The sequence below is a fragment of the Amblyraja radiata genome, chromosome 7, assembly GCF_010909765.2.
Source record: "Amblyraja radiata isolate CabotCenter1 chromosome 7, sAmbRad1.1.pri, whole genome shotgun sequence".
Taxonomy (NCBI): Eukaryota; Metazoa; Chordata; class Chondrichthyes; order Rajiformes; family Rajidae; genus Amblyraja; species Amblyraja radiata.
Window position 1 is genome coordinate 82,830,928 of NC_045962.1, and position 20,459 is coordinate 82,851,386.

The 20,459-nt window shown below is 49.0% G+C and overlaps 1 protein-coding gene across 3 annotated transcripts in view; it reads right to left on the reverse strand.

The window, feature by feature from the left end:
* The window catches only part of sema5b (semaphorin 5B), a 280,478-nt gene that overhangs the window by 13,271 nt on the left and 246,748 nt on the right, over positions 1-20,459 (reverse strand). For 2 of the 3 annotated variants that reach the window (XM_033024863.1, XM_033024864.1), the window contains exons 18-20: positions 18,947-19,117; positions 5,961-6,110; positions 4,278-4,316 (exon numbers count right to left, since the gene is read on the reverse strand). In XM_033024863.1, coding sequence (XP_032880754.1) covers positions 4,278-4,316; positions 5,961-6,110; positions 18,947-19,117 — 360 coding nt within the window. The remainder of the gene's footprint in view (positions 1-4,277; positions 4,317-5,960; positions 6,111-18,946; positions 19,118-20,459) is intronic. The other variant, XM_033024865.1, reaches the window with a different exon arrangement.

Here is a 20,459-nt window from a genome sequence, read left to right on the forward strand (position 1 = left end):
TAATGTGCATGTGACGAATAAAACTGACTTTGACTTTGACTCACTAGTGCCCTGTACAACTGCAAAACTGACACAAAGCATTGGAGTTTGGAGGGCCCAGTAGCGCAGCGGTAAAGCTGCTGCCTTACAGCGCCAAAGAGAGACCCGTGTTTGACTCTGAACTTGGAATGAGAGGGCGATGTATGCAGGAATGGATTTGTGATACACTCGGGGTGGGAGGATAGTACAGAGCTGGGAATGATAAATATTTGCTACTCCAACACAAAATGCTGGAGTAGCTCAGCAGGTCAGGCAGCATGTGTAGGAAGGAACTGCAGATGCTAGTCTAAACTGAAGATAGACACAAAATGCTGGAGTAACTCAGCGGGACAGGCAGCCTCTCTGGAGATAAGGAGTGGGTGACGTTTCAGTCGAGACCCTTCTTCAGACTGCATCTCTGGAGAATATGGATAGGTGACGTTTCAGGTCAAAACCTGAAGAATGGTCATGACACAAAGTGTCACCTAACCATGTTTTCCAGGGACGCTGAGCTATTCCAGCTCTTTGTGTCTTTCCCTGGTAAACCAGCATTTGGAGTTCCTTATTTCAACTCTAAAATCATGAATAGGAATGGGTTCCAGTGTTAGACCTGGGAATAGTAATCTCTCTTTACCTGGCATCAATATTGTCTCGTGTATGTCTTGACGATATTGATAGGAGGCTAAGAGAGTCCGAAGAGTCAAGAGTGTAAAGTGTCATATGTACCGTAAATGGAACAATGAAATTCTTCCTTCCAGCAGCATAACAGGTAGGTGCAGTATGGTGGTGCAGTGGTAGAGTTGCTGCCTTATAGAAACATAGAAAATAGGTGCAGGAGTAGGCCATTCGGCCCTTCGAGCCTGCACCGCCATTCAATATGATCATGGCTGATCAGCCAACTCAGTATCCTGCACCTGCCTTCTCTCCATACCCCCTGATCCCTTTAGCCACAAGGGCCACATCTAACTCCCTCTTAAATATAGCCAATGAACTGGCCTCAACTACCTTCTGTGGCAGAGAATTCCACAGATTCACCACTCTCTGTGTGAAAAATGTTTTTCTCATCTCGGTCCTAAAAGATTTCCCCCTTATCCTTAAAATGTGACACCTTGTTCTGGACTTCCCCAATATCGTGAACAACCTTCCTACATCTAGCCTGTCCAACCCCTTAAGAATTTTGTAAGTTTCTATAAGATCCCCCCTCAATCTTCTATATTCTAGCGAGTACAAGCCGAGTACAAGCCGAGCATAACAGGAAGGTGCAGTATGGTGGTGCAGCGGTAGAGTTGCTGCCTTACAGCGCCAGGGACCGGGTTTAATCCTGATTACGGGTGCCGCCTGTACAGAGTTTTTACATTTGCTCCCGTAACCTGCGTGGGTTTTCTCCGGCTGCTCCGGTTTCCTCCTGATTGAATGGCAGAATAGAATTAGGCCATTCGGCCCTTCACGTCTACTCCGCCATTCATCTACGGCCGATCCATCTCTCCCTCCTAACCCCATTCTCCTGCCTTCTCCCCATAACATTTAACACCCACACTAATCAAAAATCTAACGACCTCTGCCTTAAAAATATCCATTGACTTGGCCTCCACAGCCTTCTGTGGCAAAGGATTCCACAGATTCTCCACCCTCTGACTAAAGAAATTCCTCCTCATCTCCTTCCTAAGGAACATTTAATGTTTAACCTTTAAGAGACATTTGAACAGGTACATGGATAGGACGGGTTCAGAGGGATATGAGCCAAACGCAGGCAGGTGGGCTAAGTGGTTGGGACATTGTTGGCCGGTGTGGGCGAGTTGGGCCGAAGGGCCTGTTTCCACACTGTATCACTCTATGACTCCATTAACTCTCGATTCTAGAGGCTGCTCTGCGAGATAGCAATAAACTTGTGGGGTGAGTTATAGGGAGAGCTCGTAACATTTAGTTTTAAAACACCCCAAAGTCTCTCAGCTCCCAGCAGAGTCTTCCTCACAAACGTACCTGATCTCCCAGTTGCTCAACACTTTAACTCCCCCTCCCATTACCACACTGACCTTTCTGTCCTGGGCCTCCTCCATTGTCAGAGTGAGGCCCAAGGCAAATTGGAGGAACAGCACCTCGTATTTCACTTGGGCAGCTTACACCCCAGCAGTATGAACATTGACTTAGTCATAGAACGGCCAGGGACATCGGGCCTCCGTAGAGGCAATTGCGGTGGCCTCAATAGGCCTGACTTTGGGGTGAACATGGGGTGGGGACTGGACATTGTGCCTTCCTCCACAGTGCTACCCACTGTGGGGGGATGATTTTTTTTGTCTAATTGTAGTCCTGTAGGTCTGTGTCCAAGATGGCTGCCGTGAAGAGAGAGTGGACGCTGGCGCGCTTTGGCTGCCGCTGCTCTCTCTTCACACTGTGTTTTTGATTTTCTGTTTTTGGATTGAATTCTGTTTATAATTTGTGTCTCTGTGATGTCTTTATTACTTGTTATATTCCGATTATATGTTTTTATTCCGATTACTATGTAAGGTGTCCTTGAGATGTCTGAAAGGCGCCCATTAAATAAAATTTATTATTATTATTATTATAGAGTGATACAGTGTGGAAACAGGCCCTTCGGTCCAACTTGCCCACGTCGGCCAACAAGTTCCAGCCACACTAGTCCCACCTGCCTGCGTTTGGTCCACCCACACCATCCGGGCCATACACTCATCTCCCCACTACCTTCAGGTAGAAGGTACAGGAGCCTAAAGACTGCAACGACCAGGTTCAGGAATAGCTGCTTCCCCACAGCCATTAGGCTATTAAACCTGGCTCGGACAAACTCTGAACATTAATAGCCCCTAATCTGTTTATTTGCACTTTATCAGTTTATTTATTCATGTGTGTATATATTTATATAATGGTATATGGACACACTGATCTGTTCTGTATTCATGCCTACTATGTTCTGTTGTGCTAAAGCAAAGCAGGAATTTCATTGTCCTATCAGGGACACATGACAATAAACTCTCTTGATCTTGATATGCCTCCTATCCTTACTTCTCTAACTTCAAGTAACGCTTGCTTTCCCTCTCTCGCCACCCCTCCCCCTTCCCAGTTCTCCGACCAGTCTGACTGTTCCTGATTGCATTTTATCTCTGCTTACTTTGTTGTTACCTTCTCCTAGCTAGCAACGATCTATTCTACACTTTCCTTGATCTCCACCCTCCCCTTTGATGTCTCGATCTCACACCTCGCACTTCCTTATCTCTGTATCACCCCCCTCCCCCTGACCCTCAGTCTGAAGAAGGGTCTCGACCCGAAACGTCACCCATCCCTTCTCTCCAGAGATGATGCTGCCTGACCCGCTGAGTTACTCCAGCATTTTGTACTCCAGCAACTCGCCCACACTGGCCAACAATGTCCCAACCACTTATTAGATTAGATTAGATTAGATATAATTTATTGCCACACAGCCAGGCTGGTGGAAATTTGGGTTGTCAGCAGCGATACAATAATAAAGAACACACAACCACAATAAAACTGTAACACAAACATCCACCACAGCATTCATCACTGTGGTGGAAGGCACAAAATTTGGCCAGTCCTCCTCCATTTCCCCCCCGTGGTCAGGACCAGAGTCCAGAGTCAGTCCAGGATCCGCTCTTCCTCACCGGAGACGGCGGCTTTAAGTTGTTGTAGGCCGCAGGCCGGCGGTCAAGATTTAAAGTCCCCGCCGCAGCCAGAAGCACCGTAGACGGCAGGGCCGGCGGTAGAAGCTCCCTTCCAGGGGTGATGGTAAGTCCATGCCGGACCCGCGGTAGAAGTCGGCCGCGGGCCGGCAGTGATGGCTTCTTCTTCCCCCGGGTCCCTGCAGACCGCGGCTTCAGGCTGCGACCTCAGGCTGCCGGCTGCCCCGGGCCAGCGAAACGGAGCGCTCCCCTCCAGCGAGCCCCAGCGAGGGCTCACCCGCTCCACGCCGAGAGTTCACGCTGCGCCAGCCGCAGAAGCCCCGGGCGCGTTTCCGGGAAAGGCCGCGTCGATCCTTGATGTTAGGCCACGGGGGAGGCGACCTGGAAAAACTCGCCTCTCCATGGAGGAGGCGACCGAAGCGGTTTCCCCCTTACCCCCCCACACCACCCCCCACACAAAACACACAAAGAAACATTAAATACACACTTTAAAACATACTAAAAAAATAAAAAAAAGGTTGAAAAACTGACGAGCTGCATGACATGGCTGCTGCCAGAGCAGCGCCCCCTACATATGCATCCCACCTGCATGCCACTGTCATGACTTACGGCCACAATTGGAGTCACCCCCGATCGCTGGTTGAATCACTGTGGGATGGAAGCAGAGGTTTACCATGAGCAGAATTGCAAGTCAAATCACACAATTGCTGCTCCAAAGAATGATTCCCAAGAGGAACGTCCAAGAATTGTTAATCAATTAAAAACACAATGATGTCAAAAGCTGGCAAGCCCGTGCAATTCTTGGATTCTCATGCAAACTCAATTGGGAGGTCATGTTACAGTTGTACAGGACATTGATGAGGCCACATTTAAAGTATTCAGTTTAGTTTGAAGTAGGGTCTCGACCTGAAAAGTCGCCCATTCCTTCTCTCCAGAGTTGCTGCCTCACCCGCTGAGTTACTCCAGCATTTTGTGTCTACCTTTGATTTAAACCTGTTCTTTCTTACACAGTTTATGTTGTTGTCACGTGTACCGAGGTACAGTGAAAAGCTTTTTGTTGCGTGCTAACCAGTCAGCGGAAAGACAATGCATGATTACAATCGGGCCATTCACAATGTATAGATACATGATCAGGGAATAACATTAGGTGCAAGGTAAAGGCAACAGAGTCCAATCAAAGTGTTCAAAAGGGAACTGCAGATGCTGGAATATCGAAGGTACACAAAATTGCTGGGGAAACTCAGCGGGTGCAGCAGCATCTATGGAGCGAAGGAAATAGGCGACGTTTCGGGCCGAAACCCTTCTTCAGACTGATGGGGGGTGGGCGGGGGAGAAAGAAGGAAAAGGGGAGGAGGAGGAGGAGCCCGAGGGCGGGCGGATGGGAGGGTGGGAGGAGACAGCTAGAGGGTTAAGGAAGGGGAGGAGACAGCAAGGGCTAGCAAAATTGGGAGAATTCAATGTTAATGCCATACGGACGCAATGTCCCCAGACGGAATATGAGGTGCTGTTCCTCCAATTTCCGCTGTTGCTCACTCTGGCAATGGAGGAGACCCAGGACAGAGAGGTCGGATTGGGAATGGGAGGGGGAGTTGAAGTGCTGAGCCACCGGGAGTTCAGGTAGGTTATTGCGGACTGAGCGGTCACTAATGAGGTATATACAAGTTCAAGACGGCTCTATTGGAGAGAAGGAATGGGTGACGTTTCGGGTCGAAGCCCTTCTTCAGAAACTGAACACAATACTTTAGATGCGTAGGAAGGAACTGCAGATAGAAACATAGAAAATAGGTGCAGGTACAGGCCATTCGGTCCTTCGGGCCTGCACCGCCATTCATTATGATTATGGCTGATCATCCAACTCAGTATCCTGAGAAGGTACACAAAATTGCTGGGGAAACTCAGCGGGTGCAGCAGCATCTATGGAGCGAAGGAAATAGGCGACGTTTCGGGCCGAATCCCTTCTTCAGACAGTATCCTGAGATGCTGGTTTACACCGAAGATACACACAAAATGCTGGAGCAACTCAGCGGGACAGGCAGCATCTCTTGAGAGAAGGAATGGGCGACGATTCGGGTGGAGACCCTCCATCGACCCGAAATGTCACCCATTCCTTCTCTCCAGAGACGCTGCCTGACCCGCTGGGTTACTCCAACTTTTTGTGTCTATCTTCGGTTTAAACCAGCATCTGCAGTTCCTTCCCACACAACAGGGAATGAGACCTGGATTGATGCGCGGGGGGGGGGGGGGCTGGCCGTTGCCCGATCCTAACGTTCCAACATTTCACCGCCCTCTTACCTGGGATTTCGTTGTAGAGGCAGGTCCGGAGCTGGGTGCTGTTGCCAACACACTGCACCGCCCCTGGGTTGGACACCTCGCAGTGGCGGCTGCGGAACTGGGCGTTCTCCTCATCGCACACGCTCCACTCCGTCCACACTGACCAGCCACCTTCCGAAACACAAGAGGACAATTGTTATTGGAGACACAAGAGACTGCAGGAACTTCCAGTAGAAAAAAAACCTCAAAGTGCTGGAGCAACTCGGTAGCGCAGCGGTAGAGTTGCTGCCTTCCAACGTCGGAGTCTAAGGTTCGATCCTGACCACAGGTGCTGTCTGTAAGGAGTTTGCACGTTCTTCCCCGTGACCTGCTTGGGTTTTCTCCAGGTGCTCCGGTTTCCTCCAATACTCCAAAGACATACAGGTTATAGGGTCTGAAGAAGGGTTTCGGCCCAAAACGTTGCCTATTTCCTTCGCTCCATAGATGCTGCCTCACCCCCTGAGTTTCTCCAGCATTTTTATCTACCTTCGATTTTCCAGCATCTGCAGTTCCTTCTTAAACAGGTTATACGGTTAATTGGCTTCGGTAAAAATTGTAAATTGTCCCTCGTGTGTGTAGGATAGTGTTAGTGTGCAGGGATCACTGGTCGGCACGGACTCGGTGGACCGAAGGGCCTGTTTCAACGCTGTATCGCTAAACTGAATAAACTAAACTCAGTGAGTCAGGCAGCATCTGTGGAGGTAAATGGACAGACAATATTTTTGAATAATTGGGAATCTGCAGAAAGGTCCCAACTCGAAACAGCCACAGTCCATTTACAACATTCACAGGATGTCCTGGGCCTCCTCCATGGCCTGAGTGAGCACCACCGGAAATTGGAGGAGCAGCACCTCATATAGGTACATATGCTCTTCACACTGTGTTTTTGATTTTCTGTTTTTGGATTGAATTCTGTTTTTAATTTGTGTCTCTGTGATGTCTTTATTACTTGTTATATTCCGATTATATGTTATTCCGATTACTATGTAAGGTGTCCTTGAGATGTCTGAAAGGCGCCCATTAAATAAAATTTATTATTATTATTATTATTATATGCAGTCTGCAGCATAAGCATTGACTTCTCCAATTTCCGGTAGCCCTTGCTGGATCCTCCCCTTCTCAGCTCTCCCTCAGCCCTCTGGCTCCTCCTCTTCCTTTCTCCTTTCTTCTCCCCCCCCCCCCCACCCTACATCAGTCTGAAGAAGGGTTTCGGCCTGAAACTACCCGACAGAGTAGGGACAATTTTATAGAAGCCAATTAACCTACAAACCTGCACATCTTTGGAGTGTGGGGGGGAAACCGGAGCACCCGGAGAAAGCCCACACGGTCACGGGGAGAACGCACAAACTCCGTGCAGACAGCGCCCGTAGTCAGGATCGAAGTCGGGTCTCTGGCGCTGTGAGGCAGCAACTCTACTGCTGCTCCCCCGTGCCGGACCGTATCTTTAATGTTTATTGCCATTTAATATTTCCCTTAATAACAACACTATGTTTTTCATAACATGCATAGGAAGGGTTTAGAATGGATAGGAGGAGTTTACAATGAATCGAAATGAAAGTGTTGGTTTATAATAAAGGGACACAAGCAACTGGAGTCACTCAACGGGCCAGGCTGCAGCTCTGGAGAACATGGATGATGTCTCAGTGTGAAGAAAGGTCCCGATCCAGAATATCATCTATCCATGTTCTCCTGAGATGCTGCGTGACCCGCTGAGTTATTCCAGCACTTTGTGTCTTTTGTTAAGATTGAAAAGGAAGGGTTTAGACAATGGACAATAGACAATAGGTGCAGGAGTAGGCCATTCGGCCCTTCGAGCCAGCACCGCCATTCGCTGTGATCGTGGCTGATCATCCACAATCAGTGCCCCGTTCCTGTCTTCTCCCCATATGCCTTGACTCCGCTACCTTTAAGAGCTTTATCTAATAGATAGAATGGATTAGAATGGATAAGAGGAGTTTAAAATGGATAGGAATGGTTTAGAATGGATAGGAAGTCATTTAGAATCAATCGAAAAGGGTATGAATGGATTGGAAGAGTTTTGAATGGATAAGAACGGTTTTTGAGGACTATGGGCTAAATGCTGGCAAATGGGACTAGCCTAGCATGGGCAAGGTGGGCCGAAGGGCCTGTTTCTTGCTGTACAGCTCAATGACTATGACATTAAAGTCACTGGGCATCAAGAAGTTTGAAAGTGCTTCAAGTGGCAGATTAGGAAAAGGGGAGATGCAACGAGACCTGGGTGTCATGGTACACCAGTCATTGAAAGTAGGCATGCAGGTGCAGCAGGCAGTGAAGAAAGCGAATGGTATGTTAGCATTCATAGCAAAAGGATTTGAGTATAGGAGCAGGGAGGTTCTACTGCAGTTGTACAGGGTCTTGGTGAGACCACACCTGGAGTATTGCGTACAGTTTTGGTCTCCTAATCTGAGGAAAGCCATTTTTGCCATAGAGGGAGTGCAGAGAAGGTTCACCAGACTGATTCCTGGGATGTCAGGACTTTCACATGAAGAAAGACTGGATAGACTCGGCTTGTACTCGCTAGAATTTAGAAGATTGAGAGGGGATCTTATAGAAACTTACAAAATTCTTAAGGGGTTGGACAGGCTAGATGCAGGAAGCTTGTTCCCGATGTTGGGGAAGTCCAGAACAAGGGGTCACAGTTTAAGGATAAGGGGGAAGTCTTTTAGGACCGAGATGAGAAAAACATTTTTCACACAGAGAGTGGTGAATCTGTGGAATTCTCTACCACAGAAGGTAGTTGAGGCCAGTTCATTGGCTATATTTAAGAGGGAGTTAGATGTGGCCCTTGTGGCTAAAGGGATCAGGGGGTATGGAGAGAAGGCAGGTACTGGATACTGAGTTGGATGATCAGCCATGATCATATTGAATGGCGGTGCAGGCTCGAAGGGCCGAATGGCCTACTCCTGAAGCTATTAAGAAGAATTTCTGGAAGCAGATGTGATTATGTCAGAGTTTAGAGATACAGCGCGGAAACAGGTCCTTCGGCCCACCGAATCCGACCAGCAATCCCCGCACATTAACACTATCCTACACTAGGCACGATTTTTATACCAAGCCAATTAACCTACAAACCTGCACGTCTTTGGAGTGTGGGGAGGAAACCAAAGTTCGCGGATAAAACCCACGCAGGTCACGGGGAGAGCGTACAAACTCCGTACAGACAGGATCGTAACCAGGTCTCTGGCGGTGTAAGCGCCGTAAGGCAGCAACTCTACTGCTGCGCCACCGAGAAGGAATCAAGAACTGGTGAGGGGAAACAATAACTGAACAAGGGGAAGGTGCTTTGGATGTCAGAAGAAGGCTTAGAGTGGTTCCTTGATGGGCCTCCCAGGGTGACTGAGACAAAACAGCCACAAGAAGCTCACGGCAATCGCAAGATCTGTGACCCCGCGGGGAGTCAAACCGAACGTGGAAAACGCAGCGGAGATCAAAAGAACCTAGCGATACAGAGACAGAGAAAGGACTGCCATCCGATTGATAAATGAACCCCATGATGTTCTGCGCACATTCAAACAATAAAAGGCAAATCAAAAGGATGATCTTGCAGGAAGAGCAAGGGCAAGAGGTACAGAAGTGTGAAAACAAACGCACACCTCCAGATTCAGGGACAGTTTCTTCCCAGCTGTTATCAGGCAACTGAACCATCCTACCACCAACTGGAGATCTCGCAGAAAACCCACGCGGTCACGGGGAGAAGGTACACACTAAAGGGTACCACTTTCACGACCATTTTTTACTCGTGGACATTTTTCATCATGTTGAGAAAACGCCGCGACCTACTTGATGCCACGGGTACCTATGACTAGCATCACGGCCTCCTACGACCACGTGGAAACATAGAAAATAGGTGCAGGAGGAGGCCATTCGGCCCTTCGAGCCAGCACCACCATTCATTGTGATCATGGCTGACCGTCCCAAATCAAGAACCCGTGCCTGCCTCCTCCCCATGTCCCTTGATTCCACTAGCCCCTAGAGCTCTATCTAACTCTCTCTTAAATCCATCCAGTGGTTTGGCCTCCACTGCCCTCTGTGGCAGAGAATTCCACGCACTCACAACTCTCTGTGAGAAAAAGTGTTTCCTCGTCTCCGTTCCCCTTATTCTTAAACTGTGGCCCCTGGTTTAAGAATAAGGGGAAACAACAGCACTGCACAGAAACAGGCCCTTTGGCCCACAACGTCAATGCAGCACATGATGTCCAGTTACTGCCTTGAGCTGCAGCCAGGTTCGATCCTGACTAACATGTCGGGCCAAACTGGGTCAGACAATCATCCATTCTACATTGCCCTTGATCTTCATAAGAGACCCGGGTTGAATCCTGACTAGGGGTGCTGTCTGCGTGGAGTTTGCACGTTCTACCTGTGGCCACATGGGTTTTCTCCGGGTGCTCTGGTTTCCCCCCCACACTCCAGACACAAAATGCTGGAGTAACTCAGCAGGACAGGCAACGTCTCTGGAGAGAGGGAATGGGTGGCGTGTCGGGTCGAGACCCTTCTTCAGACCTTCTACATTTTCCTTAACCTTCATCCCCTTTGATCTCTTACCCTTCCCCTCTCCATATCTCTAATCTCCCTCTCCCCTGACTCTCAGTCTGAAGAAGGGTCTCGACCCGAAACGTCACCCATTCTCCTCTCCAGAGATGCTGCCCGCTTGCTGTTACTCCAGCATTTAGTGTCAATCTTCGACAGTTCAGTGGAACAGCAGACAGTTGGGCACATGGTGGGATGAGTGTGCAGATATCCAGAGAATAATCATTCAGAGGCTTGTCGCCACAGGAGGGCACAGCCTGGAGACAGAGTGGGACAAATATAGACAGAGCAAGCAATAGAGGAAGCCCCAGAGAACACAGGAGAAGACCAGAAACAAACAGAGAAAGAATACCGCTGAGATATTGATAGAGATAGAGTGGGTGTCTTCAATAGAGAGTGGGAGAGAGACAGAGAGAGAGAGAGAGAGAGAGAGAGAGAGAGGGAGAGAGGGAGAGAGAGAGAGAGAGAGAGAGAGAGGGGGCCGACTAGCCGCCTGTTGTTTAACGCGATAGCTATAGGGCTCGCGTGCGAGTCGCTATAGTGCCTCTACTCCCTCTCTCTCTCGTTCTCCTTTTCTCTATGCTCTTTTCTCTCGACCTCTATTTCCCTCTCTCTCTCCCTCATCCCTAGTGTCCCTCTCTCGCCCTCCCTTCCCTCTCCTCCTTTCCCTGCCCCTCCTTTCTCTCTCGCCTCTCTCTCTCTCTCTCTCTCCTTTCTCTCCCTCTCTTTTTCCCTCTCTCTTTCTCTCTCTCGCTCTCTCCTCTCGCTCTCTCCTCTCTCTCCTTCTCCTCCCTCTCCCGTCTCCCGTCTCTCTCCGCTCTCTCTCCTCGCTCGCTCTCTCTTCTCTTTGCCCCCTCCTTCCCTCTCCCTTTTTTCTCCCCTCTGTTCTCCCTTGCTCCCCTCCCTCTCCTTCTCTTTTGTTTTTTTTATTCCCCTCGCGCTCGCGCCCTCGCGGGCTCTCGCCTCCCGCGCCCCGGTCCTTTCTTCGCTCTCGTCCGCTCCCGCCGCGCTTGTCTCGCTCTCTCTCTCCGCTCTCTGCTCGCTTTCTCTCTCCGATTGTTGGAGAGAGTGAGCCTGGGAGGATCAATAAGAAAAGTAAACCAGACCAGCAAAGAATAACTAGCGGATGAAATATTTCCAGCAGCCAGAGACAGCAGCTCTCGGGCAAACCAGGAAAACAAAGGGGAGAATGAAAGACCAGCGACTGCGTTCAATCTTTTGCCCATTCGTGTACAGGGCCGAGAACAAAGGCAATTTTTCCGGTCTAACTTCTCCCCTGTCATCGTCCAGGAGTCGTTTCCAGCTTGGGTGAGAAACAGCCGAGTCAGGAACGCGGTGGCCCTGAAGTTAATCAGAATTGATATTTGGCAGCAGTCCCGCTGGTTGGATTATGTTTTAAGAACAGAAAGAATATGCAGGAAGATATCCATTTATCCAATTACGGGCCTTTCACAGCAGGTATAAGAGGGGAGTTTCTTGTACATAAATCTTAATTAGCTGGGGTAATTTGGAAGAGCATCTCATTATTTTTAATGACATACTTTGACTAGGGAGCGTTGCAGCTGCGAACGCACAGTGTTTCAAGTCTCTGATGAAGTTAGTCCCTGTGGTGCTGGGGTTGAGTTTAGGGCCACTGATTCTGAAGACCCGACATTGCCCTTTGTTAACCTTAGCTCAGTAGCTGGCAGGGAGGCGCAGCGGTAGAATCTCTGCCTTACAGCGCTTTCAGAGATCCAGGTTCGATCCCGACTGCGGGCGCTGTCTGTACGGAGTTTGTACGTTCTCCCCGTGACCTGTGTGGGTTTTCACCGAGATCTTCGGTTTCCTCCCACACTCCAAAGGCGTACAGGTTTGTAGGTTAATTGGCTTTGTATAAATGTAAATTGACTCCAGGATAATGTTAATATGCGGGGATCGCGCGGACTCAGTGGGTGAAGGGCCTGTTTCAATAGACAATAGACAATAGGTGCAGGAGTAGGCCATTCGGCCCTTCGGCCCTTCGAGCCAGCAATGTGATCAGCAAATATGCCAACTATATTTAAGAGGGAGTTAGATGTGGCCCTTGTGGCTAAAGGGATCAGGGGGTATGGAGAGAAGGCAGGTACAGGATACTGAGTTGGATGATCAGCTCTGATCATATTGAATGGCGGTGCAGGCTCGAAGGGCCAAATGGCCTACTCCTGCACCTATTTTCTATGTGATCATGGCTAATCTTTCCCAATCTGTACTCCGTTCCTGCCTTCTCCCCATAGCCCCTGACTCCGCTATCTTTAAGAGCCCTATCCACGCTGTATCTCTAAACTAAACTAAAGAGTGCTTAGAGTCAATCTTCACTGCATGATCAAAATGGCCGCACTCATCCGTCAAGTTGTCAAGACCAGCCGCGATCTTGTTGGCTCTCAGATGTGTCCAAGCGTGGAACCTAGAACGTACAACAAGACTGCAACAAGTTGCACAGAATTGTGGACGTAGCCCAGACCATCACACTCACCAACACGACCATCACACGCAAACCAACCTCCCTTCCATTGACTCCATCTACACCTCACGCTGCCTCGGCAAGGCCAGCAGCATCATCAAGGACCAGTCTCACCCCAATCACTCCCTCTTCTCCCCTCTCCCATCAGGCAAGTGGTACAGAAGTGTGAAGCTGCACGCCACCAGTATCAGGCAACTGAACCATCCTATCAACAACTCCTGAGCCACCATCTACCTCATCGGACTATCTTTAATCAGACTTTAAACATTATTCCCTTTACATGTGTACGCTGTGGATGGCTCGATTGTAATCATGTATAGTCTTTCCATTGACTGGATAGCACGCAACAAAAAGCTTTTCACTGTACAATAGGCAACGTCTGAAGAAGGGTCTCGACCCGAAACGTCACCCATTCCTTCTCTCCAGAGAAGCTGCCTGTCCCGCTGAGTAAAGGGCCTGTCCCACTTGGGGGGGTCTTTTGAGCGCCACTTATGCCTCACTCCACATGACGCGCACGTGATGCACGCGCGTGGTGCGTGGTGACGTAGGCAGTGACGCACGGTTGCGCGCGGCGCCCCAGGATTTTGGGATGTACAAAATCTTCGCACGGCATCTGCGTGACGCGCAAATGTCGGCCAAGTGGGACAGGCCCTTTACTACAGCATTTTGTGTCTAATCACAGTCATTTGCTGCCCTCACAGCATAGGTGGTCAAGAAGCAATAGAAGAAATTGAAGATAGAGGAAACTTGGGCAGTAACAGGTAGAGCTACTGCCTTACAGCGCTGGAGACCCGGGTTCGATCCTGACTACGGGCGCTTGTCTGTACGAAGTTTGTACGTTCTCTCCCCGTGACCTGCGTAGGTTTTCTCCGAGATCCTCGGTTTCCTCCCACACTCCAAAGACGTGCGGGTTTGTAGGTTAATTGGTTTGGTGCGAATGTAAATGTCCCGGTTGTACGTTGGATAGTGTCAGTGTGCGGGGATCGCTGGTCGGTGCGGACTCGGTGGGCCGAATGGCCTGTTTCCGCGCAGTATCTCCAAACTAGACTAAACTTAAATGGTTGTGGAAGCAGGGCCTTTGAATAGCATTAAGGCTATTCTTGGTAATCAAAGGGGAGAAGGGTTGTCCTGATTAAATGAGAATGCGGCGTTGCAGATAGAGTCAGATCAGCCATGATCTTATTAAATGCCAGAGAAGGCTTCAGGGCACAAGTAACCTATTCCTGCTTGCAATTGATTTGTAAGACTTTAAATGCCAAGTGATGAAGGGCTGGGTGACAAAGTATTTTAAATAAATCTTCCTGCAGTTAATCTTCCTGCTTTAAATAAAACTCCAGCCTAGGGTCGGGATATTGCCCAGTCCAAAGGGTGAAAGGCCTTTACCTGTCGTTTACTGCAGTGGATGGCACAGTGGCGCAGCGGTAGAGTTTCTGCCTTACAGCGCCAGAGGCCTGGGTTCGATCCTGTCTACGGGTGCAGTCTGTACGGAGTTTGTACGTTCTCCCCGTGACCCGCGTGGGTTTTCTCCGAGATCTTCGGTTTCCTCCCACACTCCAAAGACGTACAGGTTTGTAGGTTAATTGGCCCGGTATAAGTGTAAATTGTCCTTAGTGTGTGTAGGATAGTCTTAATGTGCGGGGATCGCTGGTCGGTGTGGACTCGGTGGGCCGAAGGGTCTGTTTCCACGCTGTATCTCTAAACTAAACTAATCTTGGGCCATTTATTCCCACTCCCAGCTAGGGATTGAAACTACTTCCTAAATTTCAACATGGGAAAGGTCCTCAAGTTTAGGCAGGTGGGAGCTGGAAATGTTAACACAGCCAAAAAGGCAGGAATGAGTGGGTTAACGTACGATGAGCGTTTGTCGGCACTGGGCCTGCACTTGCTGGAGTTTAGAAGAATGAGGGGGGGGATCTCATTGAAACTTACCGAATAGTGAAAGGCCTGGATAGAGTGGATGTGGAGAGGATGTTTCCACTAGTGGGAGAGTCTAGGACTAGAGGTCGCAGACTCAGAATTAAAGGACGTTCCTTTCGGAAGGAGATGAGGAGAAATATCTTTATTCAGAGGGTAGTGAATCTGTGGAATTCATTGCCACAGAAGGCTGTGGAGGCCTAGTCAAGGCATATTTTTAAGGCAGAGATAGACAGATTCTTGATTAGTGCGGGTGTCAGAGGTTACGGGGAGAAGGCAGGAGATTTTGGGGGGAGTGGGGAGAGATAGATCCGCCATGATTGAATGGCGGAGTAGACTTGATGGGCCGAATGGCCTAATTCTACTCCTATCACTTATGAACAAAAGAAAAAGTTGGCATCATATTCTGTATTCGCTAATATTCATTGAGAACAGCACCTCCTACCCCACAACGAACGGTAGACACGTTGAATTTTCCAACTTCAAGTACTGCGGTGATGGTTTATAGCAAAGATAGACGCAAAGTGCTGGAGTAACTCAGCAGGTCAAGCAGCATCTCTGGAGAAAAAGGACGGGCGACGTTTTGGATCGGGGTCCCGACTTCGGACCAAAAAACTAAAACTGCATTTGATCCCCATCCAAGTTTACCTTAGTTTAGTTTAGGTAAGAGATACGGCGCGGAAACAAGCCGCGGGTCCACGCTGACCATCGACCTCCGCACATTCACACCGCCATCCACACCAGGGATACTTGATGTCAAGCCAATCAGTCTGAAGAAGGGTCTTGACCCGAAACGTCACCCATTCCTTCCGTCCAGAGATGCTGCTCGTCCCGCTGAGTTACTCCAGCATTTTGTGTCCATCTCCGGTGTAAACCAGCATCTGCAGTTCCTTTCTACACAACCTACAAACAATGTACGTCTTTGGTGTGCGGGAGGAAACTGAAGATCTCGGTTGAGGGGGGGGGGGGGGGGGGGAAACCCACGCGGGTCACGGGGAGAACGTACAGACAGCACCCGTGGTCGGGATCGAACCCGGGTCTCTGGCGCTGTGAGGCGTTACGTTACGTCCACCGTTAATTCACCGTGCCGCTCTTCTCCGTCAGAGCCCAGCCGGGGACAGATAGACAATAGACAATAGGCGCAGGAGTAGGCCATTTGGCCCTTCGAGCCAGCACCGCCATTCAATGTGGTCATGGCTGATCAGATGAGACGACACAGATGAGGGTTAATAGTGGCCAGGGTTCGTGGCCTTTGTAAGCAGGTGTTGGTGGAGGAGTGAAGGCGAGGAGACAATGAGCTGGTAGTGATGGCAGTGTTGGGAAAGTGTTTCTCCAGAAGCCAGGTCACACACGTAGGCAATCGCACCCCACGTGTGGTGTTTAATTCTGTTCCAGAGGTGTTTAATTTCATCCTCAGATTAAACTTCAACAGCACAACAGATGACAGAGGGTTACATTTGGAAAGAAAAGATCAAGCCAGATGCCATTAGAAGCATTGTGTTTAAGAAGGAACTGCAGATGCTGGAAAATCGAAGGTACACAAAATCCCCCCATCAGTCTGAAGAAGGGTTTCGGCCCGAAACGTTGCCTATTTCCTTCGCTCCACAGATGCTGCTGCACCCGCTGAGTTTCTCCAGCTTCTTTGTGTACCTGCCATTAGAAACATTCTTACTGCTGACTAAAGCGGTCCGGGTACTTAAGACTTACACCTGAGATTTAAGTACCTAGTATTGTGGAGAGAAGGAATGGGTGACGTTTCGGGTCGAGACCCTTCTTCAGACTGAAGAAGGTTCTCGACCCGAAACGTGAGTCTGAAGAAGGGTCTCGACTAGAAACTTCTCCCCACAACACTAGGTAGCCTGCACTCAAGATTGAAGAAGGGTCTCGAAACGACTGAAGAAGGGTCTCGACCCAAAACGTCGCCCATTCCTTCTCTCCAGAGATGCTGCCGTCCCTCTGAGTTACACCAGCATTTTGTGTCTATCTTTGGTTTAAACCAGCATCTGCAGTTCCTTCTTACATACCTAGTATTGTGTGCAGGTCTGGTCATTGTGTGCATTTCTGGGGCGGCACAGTACCGCAGCAATAGAGTTACTACCTCACCGCACCAGTGCCGTACATCTGCATATTAATGTTCATAGTTAGGCGTGAAGCAGTGATTGAGTTGCTGCCTCACAGCGCCAGGGACCCGGGTTCGATCCAGCGATACCTACACTTTAACACTATCCTACACACACAATTTTACTGAAGCCAATTAACCTACAAATCTGTACGTCTTTGGAGTGTGGGAGGAAACCGGAGCACCTGGGGAAAACCCACACAGGTCACGGGGAGAACATGCAAACTCCGTCCAGACAGCACCCATCATCATCATCCTTTATTGTCATCTTGCAAAGCAACAGTTGTACAGTGCAAAATGAGAAGACGTTTCCCAGGGAATACCGGACCATCGCACATGAAACTGAAACATTTCACGCATAAAAATAAAAATACAAAACAATCCAGTTCCTGATAAAACAGTATGAATAGTTTAAAAAAGTGCAGGTAAAAACAGCAACATTAAAATACAAGTAAAAATAGTCATAAAATGTCCAGGGCAGCTGACAAGTGGCCTGAGCCAGTGCCAGAGTTATTACTCAGTGGCAGTTATTAAATTGTCAGTGCAAAAGCAGCAGAATCAGGTGGAGTGACTGTTTAGCAGCCTCACAGCCTGTGGAAGGAAGCTGTTTAGCAGTCTGGTTGTCTGGGCTTTGATGCTGCGGGATCTCTTTCCTGATGGCAGGAGATCTAGATGTGTGTGGAGGGGGTGCAGTTTGTCCTTTGCTATGCTCAGAGCTTTTTTCAGGCAGCGGCTCTGGAACAGTTCTTGTACCGAGGGTAGGGAGACGCCAATGATCCTCTCTGCTCCCCTCACTACCCTCTGCAGAGACTTCCTGTCTGAGCAGTTACAGTTGGAGTCCTACGTGAGTACAGACTCCACCGTGCCCCTGTAAAAAGTCCTGAGGATGTTGGTAGTCAGGATTGAACCAGGGTCTCGGGCACTGTGAGGCAGCAACTCTACCGCTGCGCCACCGTGCTGCCCGTCTGGTCTGAATAAGGCAGAGTGACTGGCCTACTGATCCAGGAATGTGTGGGTTAACCGATGATGAGCGTTTGTTGGCACTGGGCCTATACCCACTGGAGTTTAGAAGAATGAGGGGGTACTTCATTGAAACGTTCAGAATAGTGAAAGGCCTGGATAGAGTGAATGTGGAGAGGATGTTTCCACCAGTGGGAGAGTCTAGGACTACAGGTCATGGCCACAGAATTAAAGGACGTTCCTTTAGAAAGAAGATAAGGAGGAATTAGGGTGGTGAATCTGGAGAATTCTTTGCCACAGAAGGCTGTGGAGGCTAAGTCAGTGGATATTTTTAAGGCAGAGATAGACAGATTCTTGATTAGTACAGGTGTCAGGGGATATGGGGAGAAGGCAGGAGAATGGGGTTAGTAGGGAGAGATAGGTCAGCCATGATTGAATGGAGTAGACTTGATGGGCCGAATGGCCTAATTAACCATATAACAAACCATATAACAATTACAGCACGGAAACAGGCCATCTCGACCCTTCTAGTCCGTGCCGAACACGTATTCTCCCCTAGTCCCATATACCTGCGCTCAGACCATAACCCTCCATTCCTTTCCCGTCCATATAACTATCCAATTTATTTTTAAATTATAAAAACGAACCTGCCTCCACCACCTTCACTGGAAGCTCATTCCACACAGCTACCACTCTCTGAGTAAAGAAGTCCCCCCTCATGTTACCCCTAAACTTCTGTCCCTTAATTCTCAAGTCATGTCCCCTTGTTTGAATCTTCCCTACTCTCAGTGGGAAAAGCTTATCCACGTCAACTCTGCCTATCCCTCTCATCATTTTAAAGACCTCTATCAAGTCCCCCCTTAACCTTCTGCGCTCCAAAGAATAAAGCCCTAACTTGTTCAACCTTTCTCTGTAACTTAGTTCTACTTCTATCCCTCATGACCTTACCTTCACAAGGCTGGGTGTTGCAGAGAGCTTCCTCCAAGTGTAGACCGATGCAGATGTCGCCGGAGTTGGCCGGCACTGGATTGGTGCAGGTCCGCGTACGCTGGTAGTGCCCACCGCCACATGTGGCAGAACACCGCGACCAAGGTGACCAACAGGACCAAGCTCCATTCACTGACATCACATTGGAGAGAGAAAATATAGAGAGTGTCACAGAGTGATACAGTGTGGAAACAGGCCCTTCGGCCCAACTCGCCTACAACGGCCAACAATGTCCCAGCTACACTTTTTTTTTTTACAAATACTTTTATTCAAAAAACAAAAACCAACATAGAGAGTATTAACACAATCAAATGCTGCCTGTATTGGCAGTTTACAAACAAACAGTCATCAGATTAATAGATCGCCAACTTTATCAATAATACACTCCATCTCCCTCGGCGACCGTTGCAACAGCTGCGTCCGCTGGACTGGAGGGCGGCAGCTTCGACCACCCCCGGGCCGCGGAGCTTGAACCGCGGGACTGATACCATCGCCCGGTGGGGTATCGCCTCGGCACAGAGGGAGAAGAGGAGAGAAGAGACAGTAACTCTAAGACTTTTGCCTCCATCACAGTGAGGAGGTGTTTGGTGAACTCACTGTGGTGGATGTTAATTTGTGTTTATTGTGTTTTGTTATTATTACATGTATGGCTGCAGGCAACAGCATTTCGTTCAGACCGAAAGGTCTGAATGACAAATAAAGGATTCAATTCAATTCAAACCAGCGTTCACAGAAAGCCTCCAGAGTCATAGAAACATAGAAAATAGGTGCAGGAGTAGGCCATTCAGCCCTTCGAGCCTGCACCGCCATTCAATAAGATCATGGCTGATCATCCAACTCAGTATCCTGTACCTGCCGTCTCTCCATACCCCCTGATCCCTTTAGCCACAAGGGCCACATCTAACTCCCACTTAAATATAGCCAATGAACTGGCCTCAACTACCTTCTGTGGCAGAGAATTTCACAGATTCACCACTCTCTGTGTGAAAAATGTTTTCCTCATCTCAGTCCTAAAAGACTTCCCTCTTATCCTTAAACTGTGACCCCTTGTTCTGGACTTCCCCAACATCGGGAATAATCTTCCTGCATCTAGCCTGTCCAACCCCTTAAGAATTTTGTAAGTTTCTATAAGATCCCTCCTCAGTCACTGTGGACACCGCATGTTCCTTCTCCAGAGACACGCGGGCAGGAACGTAGACCCAGAAAAGGGGCAGTCCTACTTGCCTGCACTTGGTCCATATCCCTCCAAACCTGTCCTACCCATGAACCTGTTCAAGAGTCAAAGGTAGACAAAAATGCTGGAGAAACTCAGCGGGTGAGGCAGCATCTATGGAGCGAAGGAATAGGTGACGTTTCGGGTCAGGAATCAAGAGTGTTTTAGTGTCACATGTCCCAAACAGAACAATAAGATTCTTCAATAGACACCAATTTTGTTACTTCATCGAAGATAGACACAAAATGCTGGAGCAACTCA